The 14,158-nt window shown below is 36.8% G+C and overlaps 1 protein-coding gene across 21 annotated transcripts in view; it reads left to right on the top strand.

Annotated features, from left to right (window-relative positions):
* The window catches only part of Elavl2 (ELAV like RNA binding protein 2), a 175,174-nt gene that overhangs the window by 88,248 nt on the left and 72,768 nt on the right, over positions 1–14,158 (top strand). For 7 of the 21 annotated variants that reach the window (XM_004638556.2, XM_004638558.2, XM_023723499.1 and 4 more), the window contains one exon: positions 7,778–8,021. In XM_004638556.2, the coding sequence (XP_004638613.1) occupies positions 7,778–8,021 (244 nt within the window). Of the gene's footprint in view, positions 1–2,136; positions 2,158–4,978; positions 5,070–7,777; positions 8,022–14,158 lie in introns of those variants that run through there. The other 14 variants (XM_023723493.1, XM_004638554.2, XM_023723492.1 and 11 more) reach the window with 6 other exon arrangements.

Below are 14,158 nucleotides of genomic sequence, written 5' to 3' on the forward strand. Positions count from 1 at the left end.
GGTGCTGGGGGATTGAACCGCAGTCTCTGTGCTTTGCCAAGCTTGTTCCAAGTAGTTGCTTTAGACCACTGAGCCATCTCCCCAGCCCTAGACTCTGTACTTTGTAGGAGCCATAAAGTCCAAGAGACTGTATGTGCTGCCAGAAAACATTCTTCTTGTGACTTCTGCAGTTGTTTAGAGTGCTGTCCTTGGCAGCTTTTGGACCTTTGTTAGCCCTAAAGCCAAACATCTGAGTTTTAGGTTGAGGAATCCATTGAGCTGGGGAGACAGTTAAAATGGTTTGGGTAGGCTGGAACATAGGCTGAGATTGTAGGATTGTAGGATTGAAAACATCTCATGAAGTTAAAAGCTACAAGTTAGCTTAGGAATCACAAATCAAGAAAGATTTAAAGAAAGTAAAATAACGACTCAGTCTTGCAGATGATACATTAGCTCTTTGATTGCAGTACGTGGTTGACTGCTCTTGCTTGATTCAGTAAAGCCAGAAATGTATTGTGAAGATGCCATATTAGTAATTTGAATGGGAAAGGTACAATTTGCTATAGGAACTGTGTTTCCTAGACAGATGACACTGTTGCTTACCTAGCTCTCATCAGCAAGCATGTTATATATTCCAGTTGTGACTTAGTGTGCCTTAGTGCCTTGCCTTGATTTTCTCAAAGTTTCTTTTTTTAATTTTGGGGTTACTTGGAATCAAACTCTGGACCTTGAACTTGCCAGGCGAGCACTGTGCTGCTGAGCTATATCTTTGGTCCAGGAAGATAATTCTTAGTGAAGATGTGAGTGGTTTGTTTTCTGCTAGGTTTAGCTGTTTCTGTTGTTACTTTGTTTTTTGAGACGGGGTCCCTAGTTTCAGGCTGGCCTAGAACTCACACAGCACAGACAGGCCTGAAACTTGAAATGATCCTCCTGTCTCAACCTCCTGAGTGGTGGGATTACACATGTGTGTTTTCCATCATGCCCAGTCTAAGTTTAGTTTTTAAATTTTAGAAATAGGTATATTCTATTCTTGTAACTGGGGCTTTAGAGAGAGACTTACATGGTCAGAAAGAGGGCACTAGACTTATTCTGCCCTGGTGCTGTGCTCCTTGAGATACTTATTTTTTACTTGAGGTTTTTAAAAACAGTCTAATATCAGATAAATCTGGGGGCCATGGTCATTTTATCCAAGTTGAACCATTCTATTCTGAGAGAGATGCTTGCCCTAGTCACTCTTTTCAGAAACATTATCATTTGTGCTGACTTTTCTAATCAGTAGCCAGTCACATGAGATCTATAACTTTAGCATGATGGCCTCTAAAACCTTTTTTTCCCCACTTTTTCTTTGTTTTTGTGTTTGTTTGTTTGTTTTGGCAGAACCGGGGATTGAACTCAGGCCCTTGTGCTTGCCAAGCAAGTGCTTATTCTACTGAACCATCTCTCCGGCCCCTCCCCACTTATTTTTGCTTCTGTCATTTGCTAGAGTCATGCCCAGTCTCACAGATCCTATCTCCATAATCTTGCTGGCCACAGGCTTGAATATACTTATGCCATGATTTTAAAAAAATGTGTTTCTTTTGTTGTACCCTATAGCAGGAATTCAGGTTTCATTTGGGTGGAGATGGCTGGTGCAGTATGCCAAAAGTGGAAAATATGCTTTAAGAAATCACTGGTCAGAAACACTCGAGTTGTGTTAGAAAAGCTACCAAGTGTGTACACCTTCAGGGAGGTGGTTTGTTCTTTCATTTTCATTCTCCAGCTTTTGAAGAAATTTCTTGTCCTTAGCTTGTACCTGTCTTTGTAGTAGGGATGGGGTGGGTCTGGCTGTGGGCTTTGCATGCAGGTGGACCTGTGAGAACAAAGAGCAGAGCATTGGGTTATTTGAGACACAAGAAGATGCTCAAGTTTTGTGGGGCACCTGAAGATCTCAAATATTTACACTTCTTTATACTGAGTACTTTGCACTTAATTCGGTGACAGTAGGGCCATAGGAAGCTGTGGATGACTGAATGCTTTAGGAAACGCTTCCTGAACAGTTTGTTCGTGTGGATTAGGTTGTGGAGGGCCTTTTGGGAAGCTGTAAGTTGGTGGTCTGGGAGAGGGAGAGCACCCTACTAGGGGCCTGTAAGCATACAATGGAGGGGAACCAGAGTCACTAGGGGTTACCAAGTGGCCATTGCTGTAGTCTCACTGTGAGATCTCATTCAGCCATGAGAGCAAATCCCCAAATCAGGTTTCTAGTTTATGGAAGCTTTTTCTGAAAAACAGTATATTAAGTGAATTTAATGATAATTCGTGGAATATATTTGAAATATTTTTGATTAGTCTGTTTTGTTATGTGGCTGTCTGCAGGAGGTTTGAAATACTTTATTTTGTAATTTGAGCAGCTACTTAGACTAAAACATGCAGTACATTAACCACTGATAATTTCTTATCCTGCTTTGAAACTCTGTATCATTGTTTTTTATTTCTTTATCTTTCTCTCTTTAAAATAAAAATTTAAAAAAGTGAAGAGCAGATTTTTGTAGTTTATAGTTTTTTTTTTTTTGACTAGGAAGACTGGAAAAAAGACTTTCTGTGTTGTCTTATGTGATTAGGAAACTGTTGGACTATTTTGGCTTCTAGGTATGACAAAGAAATAGTTTGAGCTTATAATCCTACTATTGTAAGAAATTCTTGATACTAAAGTATGAGTTATTTAGATTAACAAAATTCCATCTACAAATTCTTTATGGCCTTTTGGAAGTAAACTTTGTGATGATGCAAAGGTAGAGGCCACCTTTCTCTTCCTGTAAAAAAAAAAAAATCCATGCTCTCCCCACCCAACTAACATCTTTTCATTATCCCTTGGAATCCACTAAAGATGTGAAATATTCTAGATTGCTCTGTGCTCAAGTGCCTTATTAACAGGAGGAAAAGCAGTGTGAATTGGGACAATTGATGTCAATTCAGAGGATAATATTATACTGAAACAGTATGTTTTGAGCCTTAAAACTCAGGGCTATTTCCCTTGAACATGGTCTTTTTTTCTCCCCCTTCCAAAGAGTTTCAGAGCCAGTGGAATCTATAAATAGTGCACAGCCCAGTTGTCTGTGGTAGATTGAGTAGAGCAGAATCACCTGTCCTTAAGTGAAGGGGAAGTAGCTTTACATTTTTAGTAACTGAATTGTTGGCCAGCATAAAGGTAAGGGCCATGTGAGCAACTTATTTATAACTTCCCATAAAGGTATGTGTCTGCCTCAAGCAGAAGAGACTGTCTGGGGTGCTTGAAATGTAAAAGTGCAGTAGAATCATTTTTCCATACACAGTCTTCCTAGCTGGTTGGTTCAGTAAAGTGATTGTTTGCTTCCCTGGGGCTTTCAGAAAGAGGGCGTCAGAAGATTAGCTCATTAGTATCCACTTCCTATGGAATAGAAAGCATTGGTGCTATTACCTTTGAATCTATGGTTTTATGTAGTAAGGAATATTTAGATATTAACTCCTGATGGTATTCTGGGCATAAATTTAGGTGTGGTTTTAACTTGTTGGGTGTGGCCTTCCTGTCCTACTTAGGTATTCTAACCCCAGCTGTGTTATTAAATTACTTCATGGAAGCTGGACATGGAGGCTCATGTCTGTAATTCCCGCACTTGAGAGCCTGCGGCAAGAGGATTGCTAGGACTTTGAGAATAGCCTGGGCTGTGTAGTAGGTTCAAGGTCAGCCTAAATAGTGAGATCCTGTCTCAAGAAACAAACTTTTTTTTTTTTTTTTTTTTTTTTTTTGGTGAATATTAAAACATTTTTTCCTTTTCATAGGCTCAGTTTACCTCCAAGTACGTTTTCTTAAAAAAGTAAAGAACATAGGGTCAGGCTGAATTCCTTAGCTGCAGTGGGAGAAGGGAAAAAAAGTAAAACATTTTCATGGCATCCTATGAAATAGTCTGAAACTCTTTTGGAAGATGCCTGAACATGGAATCTGGTCCTTATCGTAATATCATCACTAACATTATGTATGAGTAAATACTTTGCTAGGTTTAACTGTAAGGATGAAACTTTTAAATTACAGAAGTATAAAATTTTAGGCCCTCCTTTGTTGTTCATTATCTATTTTCAGATTATTATGATGACCATTTAAAGCATCTGCCATTATGGCTAGGAAGCAAACTTTGGCTTTTGTGCCAGTTACCATGGCTGTTTAGTATCCAGGCAAGTTGTAATAAGTGGTAAATGGCCCATTAACTATATTGGAGGCCTCATAGCAGCACTAATTTCTAATCATGCTGCGTTTACAATTTACATATTAAAAATGTTCACTTGATTTTATTCAGGAACAAAGCTGACATCCTATATAAGCATTACTCCAAACAATCCTATTTATTGGTCCAATTATTTCAATTGAAAGATGCTGGTTTACTGCTTCTTAGTATATGTGAACAACTCTCAGTGAAACTGTTAGTGAGCACTTTGACTATAGTGGCAGAATAACCTCGCAGGGTTTCGATTCACTTTTAATTTTAAGTCCCAGGATTAAGGATCATTTGTAGTGTAATGTAACAGTGTGGGCAAATATAGCTTCTCCGAATGCCCTTTTGCCATTTTGGGGAAGGAGTGCTTTTATGGAAAACAATCACTTGGGAGTTGCATGACCGCTTTTTCTCACTATAAATTTCATTCACATTTCCTCCCTTCTCCCACATTCTTAGGAGAAAGGGCAGCCTGAGTATTTTGTTTCATTTTATTTTTGAGATGTAGTTCAAGGTAGTTCTTTGGGATAGATGCTGAGGTAAATAGTATTCTTTTAAACCCAGGCTCTTAATTAAAACTGCTTACATTTGTGCAGGAAAACTACATGTTAAAATGAATTTGGAAAGATTAGATTGGAATTGCCTCAAATTCAATTAAGCCACACTGCATGGACGTGCTGGGAATATCAATACAATCACTGTAAATTTTGTACAAACTGATTTGTTGCATTATCTTGCTCATCTAACGTACGGTACTTTTTGTGTCCATATTGCAGACGGCAACTCCAAACTAACATGGCAGTCAGACTGTGTGATGTGGCTTCTCTGCTTAGAAGTGGTTCGTGGGCAGCAGAGCCTTGGACCGGGGTCTGTGGGATTTTTCTTAAATTCTGTAGGCTACTTTTTTTTAGCATGTTGCAGGAGTGCTGAGGCCATACCAAACACTTGAACCTTTCATTTGGCATACTGATTATCCTTACATTTAACCTTTATGGTATGGCCATCATTAGGACTTAAAAAGCACATTGCAATTTTAACTAGTGGTATTTGTAGATCAGAACCATGCTTTTGTATGTAATGTTTTATAATCTAAATTAGGATTTAGTGCAGACTCAAAAGACAAGCTTTAAAACAAAAAAAGTTTTGGTATGGTCTGAATATTAAGTTACCGTAATTCTTTACATTCTGTTTACTATGTATTTTTTTGGTTACTATATTTTGAAGTTATTTACAATTCCTGATGTTTAAAAAAGTTGATATTGTAAATCTGGCTGAAAATTATTTGCCCAGTAACTGTTGAAAGACTTTGCATTCTATGAACAGTTGTGTTGAGCCTATCAATGGAATATGCATTATTTGTAAAATATAGCACATTAGTATCATTTTATTCTGAGCAGATGGTCCTATAGCTGAGAGATGCTGTAATTTTCAGCGCACACAGCCTACTGCAGCTGTTCACTTGAATGTTGGCTTAGGAGTGCATTCTTGCCACCTGAACATGGAAATAAATGTGCAATTAAGTGAGGAGTGTTTGTTGTCCTTGCTAAATCCCGCTAATTTCAGTCAGTGAACACTTTATATTGCAGATGCCATCCAGTGAGCTTTATCTGACTCTTACATTTGGAGCATTCCTAGTTTCTACACATACCCTATCTCCTGAGTAGCAATTTGTTTTAACTGGCCTTTGGCCTCTCATATTTTCACATTGTTTTCACAATTGGTGGGCAAAAGTTAACCCCATAAAATTTTTTGCTATGCAAAGAGCAATCCATTGCTAACTTTGAACAGGCTGAAACAGTTATGCTTTGTTAGGAAATCTGAAACCTCCCCTTTCAATTTCAGATAGATTTTGTTACAATTAAGCTTATATCTTGAATTGCTTCATTTTTTTTTTTTTTTTTTTTTAAATACAGATTTTCCAAAGGTTTCTTTATTTCCTTTTAACTTCCTAAGTATTCTCTGAGGATACTTACTTGAGAAAGTAAACTTACAGTTTGGGGGATAAATATTCATTTCTTTGAAAAAGAAATAGTCATGGAAGGGTTCCAGGTTGGTCAGTATTTTCAAGCTTCTGTGGCTGGCTGGTTGTTTTTTTTTTTTTTTTTTTTTTTTTTTTTTTTTTTTTTTTTTTTTTTTTTTTTTTTTTTTTTTTTTTTTTTATAATAAACATTGCTTGGCAGTAGGAATTTCTTATCTGCTGATGAGCCCTTTTATTTTTCTTAGGGAATTTGATTTTTTAAAGGCTTTTTTTTTCTCTTCTAACATCTTTCCCTCTACTTTGCCTTTTTTTCTTTGACTTTTCTATGTTAAACTTCCCTAAAACCATCATTCCATCAATTTAGAGTTTTCAGTTTTGAGGAGTGAATTCTTTGTGGAACAGAAGTGTATTGGATGAAGTATGAAGGATATTCCTTTCAGTGATGCTTTGATTTTTGGATTCCTCCACAGTCTTGGGTGTTCAAAAGCTGTTGGAAAATGCTTTTGAAAAATTTGGGGCTGTGGTCTGTGACTCTTGTTCAAAGAGCAGAGGATTGGTTTTTAGGAAACTGAATCCAAAATTGCTTAATAAATGATTTTATAGAGTAGCTTGAACAGTTAGAGGTCATTTTCCCCCAACTCTGCTATTTGTTATTTGAAGTTTATGGACACCTTATTATTGCATTTCCAACAGGCTTATGTGCTCAAATGAAAATTTCTTGGGCTGGTCTGTTTGCAAAAGTTGACATATTTACATTATTGTTTTGGTGGACTGAATATGTCTTTTTGGTTTTCTTTTTGTTTTTCTCCTTAAAATTAGAGCTAGGGCAAAATATACTGAATTGTTTGGGAATTTCATTTTGTTGCTATACATCATTTATCTTGTTGGGGATCTTTACTCTCAAGGTCTACAAGAATGGCCTATCAGATTCTACAAGGTAGACAAGGTATTCATAGTTTCATTCCCAAGTTATTCTACAAATCTTTTCACTCCATAGCATATAACATGTATTTTTTTATTTCTCACCCATGGTAAACGTATAAGATGTTGTTAATCAAAAACATTTTCAATATGTAACCAAAACAGTACATGTTGACAAATTTTTTAAGTACTTTTGCTTCTTGATTTTAAGTTAATGATGCCTGTCAGTTTTACAGTATTGAGTGTCTTAGGATAACTGAGAGTTGTCTTCAGAGTTAGTAGGTCACTTTTTGGTTTGTTTTGGCAGCATGTTAAGCATTTTTATTTTCTAATATTTTTTAGTCAGCTTTTAAGTTTGTGCTCTTTGGTACTAAATTTTCATGTTTGCAGACCTTGCAGGTGAGTGAGGCTCTCTCTGTCAGTAGACCCAGAATGAGATTAAGAGAAATATTTTAGGGTGTAAATTGTGCATGCATAGAATATGTATGTGAAAGTGTAATGGTGTAGTATAAAGTTGAATAGCTTAAATTAGTGTGGGTGTTGCACTTTTTGTTGAAGCTTTGTTAGAATTTCAGCAGAATGACTTGTGTTTAGTGACAAGCGTTTAAACTCTTGGATGGAGTCTAATAGGTCGTGAAATGTGAGTTCTGACATTTCTTATTTTCTCTGTTTTTAGCAGGTAATTGCTGCCATGGAAACACAACTGTCTAATGGACCAACTTGCAATAACACAGCCAATGGTCCAACTACCATAAACAACAATTGTTCCTCACCAGTTGACTCTGGCAACACAGAGGACAGCAAGACCAACCTAATAGTCAACTACCTTCCTCAGAACATGACACAGGAGGAATTAAAGAGTCTCTTTGGGAGTATCGGTGAGATAGAGTCCTGTAAACTTGTAAGAGACAAGATAACAGGTATGTGGTTTCATGCAGTGACTCATACTTAAAGGTGTGCTTTAGTTTTTTGTATGAGATTTCATATGAGATTATGTTTCCGGTGTAAGAAAGTTTTATTTCTTGTAAAGGATCCCTTGCTACAGTTTGATGTATCTAGATTCTGTTACTATTACCAGTAGGGTATAACTCAGTTTTAGAAGTTTAATTTTTTTTTTAAGCATGAAATATTTGGAGGCTGTACCTTTTAAGTATACTTTACTCTGAGCTCTATAAACACTTGCACTGGTACATTTTAAGGAGAAAAAGAATGGTTTCCCTCTGATTGTAAATATGAGAATGTACATGATGGTTGATTTGGCCTTAGTGATCATACAGTTTGAATATTTTATACTTGAAAATACCCTTAGTAGTTTTTAAAAATTGACTAAATTTTTAGAGTAAGTCAAAGCAATTGTGGCTCATTCTCTTAGGTTAGCAGTGTTAACGCTTCCTACTAGAGTTTTCAAACTAAAATGTCTAGAACAAATGTACAAATATCCTATGGCTATTTCATTTCATTGTTAATTTTGAGAGGTAGTTTGTATATAGTTGCTTTCTTTGGCTTATTAACCAGAAATACTAAGCTAAATATTTGAAATGGATAATATGAGGAATGGGAGCAGGAGCCTGAGGTAATTTTACTCTAAAAAATTACCTGAGCTGTTTAGTAGCTAATCATAGGACTTTTGGACCACTTAGCTCTGGGCTTCTGGTTTCCCTTGGTAAAATGAGGGACACTACAAAGGAAGGATCATCCTGGGTCAAGTTAGATTTTTTTTTTTAAGTACTGGGGATTGAACTCAGGACCCTACACTTGCCAGGCAGGCATTTATTCTATTGAGCTATTTTCCCAGCCCTCAAGTTGGATTTTACCTGAGATTTTTTTCAGCATTTTTATAGTTAAGACCCAGCGCTTGTTCTAAGCTCCCCAAATGAGTTCATAGAGCCCTCACCTTGGGCTTGGCCTGCCTGTCTTATTTTCATGAACTACAGATTCAAGTACAGTGAGAAAACTAGTTCACTGAAATCAAATAAAAGCTGGCTGTTATATACCCACACCGATAATTATATTTAGCTAATTACATTGTTTCAGTGTTCACCATGATAGCGGAATACTTATATTATTGAACATTGAAGATCAGATGAATGAGATTTTTCATTTTCTTTTCTGAAATGAAGGTGAACAGCATATGTGAAATTTGTAAAGATAAAGCCTTTGAAGCTTTGGAAAAAAGGTATAGAACAAAAGCCAGTTATGGGCCAGGGAAATAGCTCAGTGGAATATCTCTCTCCTTTTTTTTTTTTTTTTTAGTAGGGTGTATGGATTTTGTATCCTCTTGGGCATAAAGCTTGGTAAATGGCATGAAGACTATGACATAAATGATGTGATTTCTGGTTGGATTGCTTAATAACCACCCCATTAAAATGTAAAGATACTTGGATAGACCATAAAAATCATGTTCCTTTTTTATGCTATTGGAAGTGATAAATGAAAGCATTAAAATGTAAATGTTTGGACAATTGCTGTGGGAAATATTTCATAGATTTGCATCAGTTTCCTGTGGACAGACTTGAATTACCTGATTCTTCCTTAACCCTCTTACAGATCCTTACATGAAATAATGGTGCACATTTGAGTTTTGTGTCTTGACATGCTTTGTTTCTCTGTCTTTAGTGTGATGCTAGTAGTATACAGTAGAGATGTATGGGTCACCTGAGATGCTCAGGTGCTAGAAAAACTACATTAATATTTCTGTCCATTTATTTCACACATCCCCATCTCTACCTCATGTTGTTCCAGTGAGGGAGATGGTAATGGAAATTTACACTGTAGTTCAGTTTATGTTAAAAACATCTAGTAGACAAGCAGACTACCCAAGAAATTCTCTAGTGGGCATCAGAAATTGAAAGAAGTTTTCTGAGCTTTGTGAGATTGTCATAATCATTCCTTATAATAGCATCTTATTGACAAATTTGAGAAATGCCATACTTTGTAGTCCTCTGTTTAAGATTCACACACCAGATCATCTTATCTGCACGTTAAGAACTATGAAAAATTCTGCAGTAAAGAAGACCTATAGAGGATCCTTTACTTATGAAATCAGTTTGTTCTGGAGGGTGGTTTAATTTGTCAATTCAAAGTCTCCTATGTATAGGCAGATCTCAGTGTCCTTAGACATTGGCCCAGGATTTCTCAGTTAACCCCACACTGGAAAGGATGTCATTTTCCAGAACTCTGTAATGTTAAATCTGTATCTGAGACCATAGGGAAGCATAAGTGGCTGGCATTTGGGTCATAACTCATGACTTTGGTTGTAAGTTAAAACTAAATTTCCGGTCATAACCCAGGTTGTTCATGTGTCAGGCTGGTCATAATTTGAGGGTCCACTGTATTTGATTTACAATATCCCAGACCTTTTTGATCGTAGAATGTCTTGAGAGAGATGTCTCCCTGACACTCAATCACCAGTGAACATGTTGCTATGATAACTCTTGAAATCACTTACCTACTTGTCAGTTTACTCTGAAATTGTTCCTTAATCTGATCAAATCAGTAAAGCATGAACATGTTCATAAAAGGAATGTCATGATAAACAAGTATAAATTAGAAGATGAATAGACAAGTGTGATGACTGTGTACCTCTGCTTCTATAAACCTGTTTTGATTTGGCCCATGGAAATCATATTTGTAATGAGTTAAAATGGCTTTCAGAAGCATCTGACTCATTTAGCCACAGCATAAATTGCCTGAAGACATTTTAAATTCTGAGTGTCTTAGGAAATATTTCAATTGACTAAAGTAGTCCATGAAATGTAGATATCAAAAACTGAGTCCTGAATGGTTATACTTTGCAAAATAGGCATATCTCTTTAAGAAATAATATTAACCTCGCTCTAGAAAGGATTTGGACCACATCCCATAGAGTTCAGCATTAGCCATATTGTGTAGTTTCTCAGTCCATATTTTAGAGATAGATCAGAATTCTTTGTCCCTGTCTAATTATCTGACTCTGGAGCTGTTAGACCAGATTTTTGTATTCTGAATTTGTAAGAACATGGGCTGTAGTTGTCTGGGTTATAGAGAAACTGGAGGGACTCTGCAGGAAGATTTGAATCCCTGTTTACTTTAATATTAATGATAGGTTAGAAAACTCTCTCAGGCACAAACATATCTACTTGGAAAAGTGTGCCTTTTTCCTAAGTCCTAGAAGAGTGTATAGATCTTTTGTATACTGTTAGTGTTAGCAAATGTCAGTATTTTGATTGAATGAGGATTAGAAAAATGTGTTAGGAAATGCCTTCAGAAGCACATACAGTGACCTTTGTTCTAGCCTACATTTCTACTTTGTTGTTCGTCAGGCTTTCTCTTTGGGCTTACGCCCAGCTTTCTGCTTCAGCCTGTTCTCTGTTGTTAGGCATCCATCCTGTGAAGCCACTGCTGTTTGCACAGTATAGCTGACTTTGGTCTGTCTCCTTGAGTTCTTAAATGCACTTTAGAGTTGTTAACTCTTCCAGTGTTGCGTTCTAGAAGAGTGGCAGTGGAATGTCACATGTGAGGAATGAATAGTGGAGTATTAGAGCCAGAAACACCTTAGAGGTTAACATTAGCCAGTTGCTTTTTCTCCTTCCAACAAACAAGTGATTTGAGGCCCTGGATTGTGAAGTGGCTGGTCCAAGAACACACAGATTAATTAGCGTAGAGCAGTGATAGGAATTCTGGTTTTCTGATTTTTTTTTTACCTACATGCTTTTTCTTTACTTTTGGTTGGTGGCAAGATCTCACTTTAAAAATTGAGCTCATTACAAACTGAGGCATTGATAGGCAGGAAGTATTCCAGGGCTGCCTCGAGACATCTTTTGGTGAGTGTCTTTGTTGGAAAGGAAGTAGATGGTTTTTGAGGTGGAGGACTGGAAGATACATAAAATGAGCATGTGCATCTATGCTTCTCCAAAAACATAACCTGCGCTTGTGAAATTGGTTATTTTAGCCCAGTGTTTTTATAAATCTGGCAGCACATCCTTACCTAAGGTAGTTTTAAGAAAATAGAACCAGACACCGTGAGAATCTGTTAGCTTCACAGGTGACTTTGAAGCCCTGGAAGTTTTGGGGAATGACAGGGTGTTTCTTAAAGTGTAGTGGGTGCCTGGGTTGGAATCACTTGTAAAAATGACTGACAGAAAGGCAGGTTCCTGGGTCCTGTCCCGACCAACTGAATTAGAATCTTAATCTTAGCATTCTCGGTTCCGCAGAGTTGCCCATAACCTTTCTGTGATGAGTTGCAATGAGATGCAACATTTTTACTTATGGGTCGGAGCACAGCTGAACTGCAGTTTCCATATCACTAGCAAACTTGACTTTCAAGTACTATCTTCTCCTAAGCATTGGTTCCTGATGAGTTAATTTCTGGGGATTAAAACCAGAGATACTGAGTTTAAAAATCTACTAGTCTGTGTCTTTACCGACCTCCTGACCTGTCCTTGAGTGGAGAGGTGACTGTAATTAGTTTTGCAAAACTCCAGAGTAGGTTTTTCTGTCATGGTTGCTTTTCCTTTCTTCTGAAAGGACTAGAGAAGTAGAATTAATGACCTTAGATAATGAGTGTTGCTTGTTTTGTCTTGGTGTCCCTGAATTGTTTGAGGTGGGTCCTGCATTGACCCTTTTAGCTATTAGCTACAAGCTTTCATACAAAAGGAAAAATAAAAACCAAAGCAGGGCTGGCCAGATAGCTCGGCAGATTAAAGCGCCTGCTGAGGTAGATACAGGGACCAGGGTTTGCTCCCCCACACCATAAGCCATGCTGGCCCTTGCCTTGGGGCATGCTGTCATATGCCTGTAATCCCAGTGCTTAGGAGGCTAAGAAAAGGAGGATCACTATGAGTCCTGTCCGTGTAGTGAGACCCTAGAGACCCTGTACTAAAACAACAACAACAACAAAAAGATCCAACATACAAAATATAAACTCCAGGGGTCCTAGGAAGACTTTGCTAATCTTGTGAACAAGACAGTGCTTGAATAGTAACCAAAAATTCATCACATTTTCTGTGATAAAATCAGTCATAGTGAACACAAGCTGTTTTGATGAACATTAATTTGAAAATACTGCTCTGTATATTAGTTGTAAGCTGAAGTCAACCTTTAGGCATCCATAGTATCAAGAGACTGAGAATTCTGAGTCTTGCAGCTAAGTAGTTGAAAACAGCAGGGTGGTTGGGCAAGTGAGTGAATGGGCAGGTGGTAACTTAACACTTCACTCTACATACAGACTCTGTGTGCCTTTGAATCTGAAAGATGGAGGAGAAGCTGTGTGTATTCTTGTGTTTGTAGGAAATATAATTTGGCTGTCCAGAGTTAAATGCTTTGGTGATCTCTTGTGTGTTAGCTTGAGTAAGACATGTTTGAATTTATATTTAGGTTTTAGTGCCTGAAGTGAAATTTGTATGGAGTTTATGGAACCCCTGATGCAAATTTGAAACTTCTCAGAGATATAAAGGGCCAGAGAAACTTTGTGTTACTACTATATCTTTAGCTCATTATTTTTCCATTGTACCTTTTTCCAGAGGTCATAGTTATTTATTTAAAAAATTGGTGTTACCACTGTAGAAGCTTTTCATAAAATTTTGGAAGCAGATTTTTGAATTCTTCTAGGTTTTTAAAAATTTCAACTGAGTACTTTAAAGTAACAATTTCAGTGTCAATATTGATTACTTTAGGGAGAATATTTCAGGATGAATAAACTAGAATTCATAAAATTTAAGAACTGAAATACACTCTTTTGTCATTGTTATGGAGGGAAAACTTCCTCTATTCTGTTAGGGTAAGTATTTAGGGGCATGCAAATTAAGCTGAAGACCAATTAATTGGAGAAAACACAGTTTTTATCAATATGTTACATACTGGAATTCACAGATTTGAAACTTAACATTTTAACAAAGGAAAAGTTTAGATTTTGAAGAATAAGTTGTGAGGAAGTAGGAAATACATGAAGAAAACTAATGAAAAAAATATTTTAGTGAGGTTTATTATATAGATTCATTGTCATGCTTTTTTTTTTTTTTTTTAGGTACAAACCCCCTTTTTTTTTTAAGTCAACAGAAAATGGAAATTACTTTTTAAA

The sequence above is a fragment of the Octodon degus genome, unplaced genomic scaffold, assembly GCF_000260255.1.
Source record: "Octodon degus isolate 3935 unplaced genomic scaffold, OctDeg1.0 scaffold00099, whole genome shotgun sequence".
Taxonomy (NCBI): Eukaryota; Metazoa; Chordata; class Mammalia; order Rodentia; family Octodontidae; genus Octodon; species Octodon degus.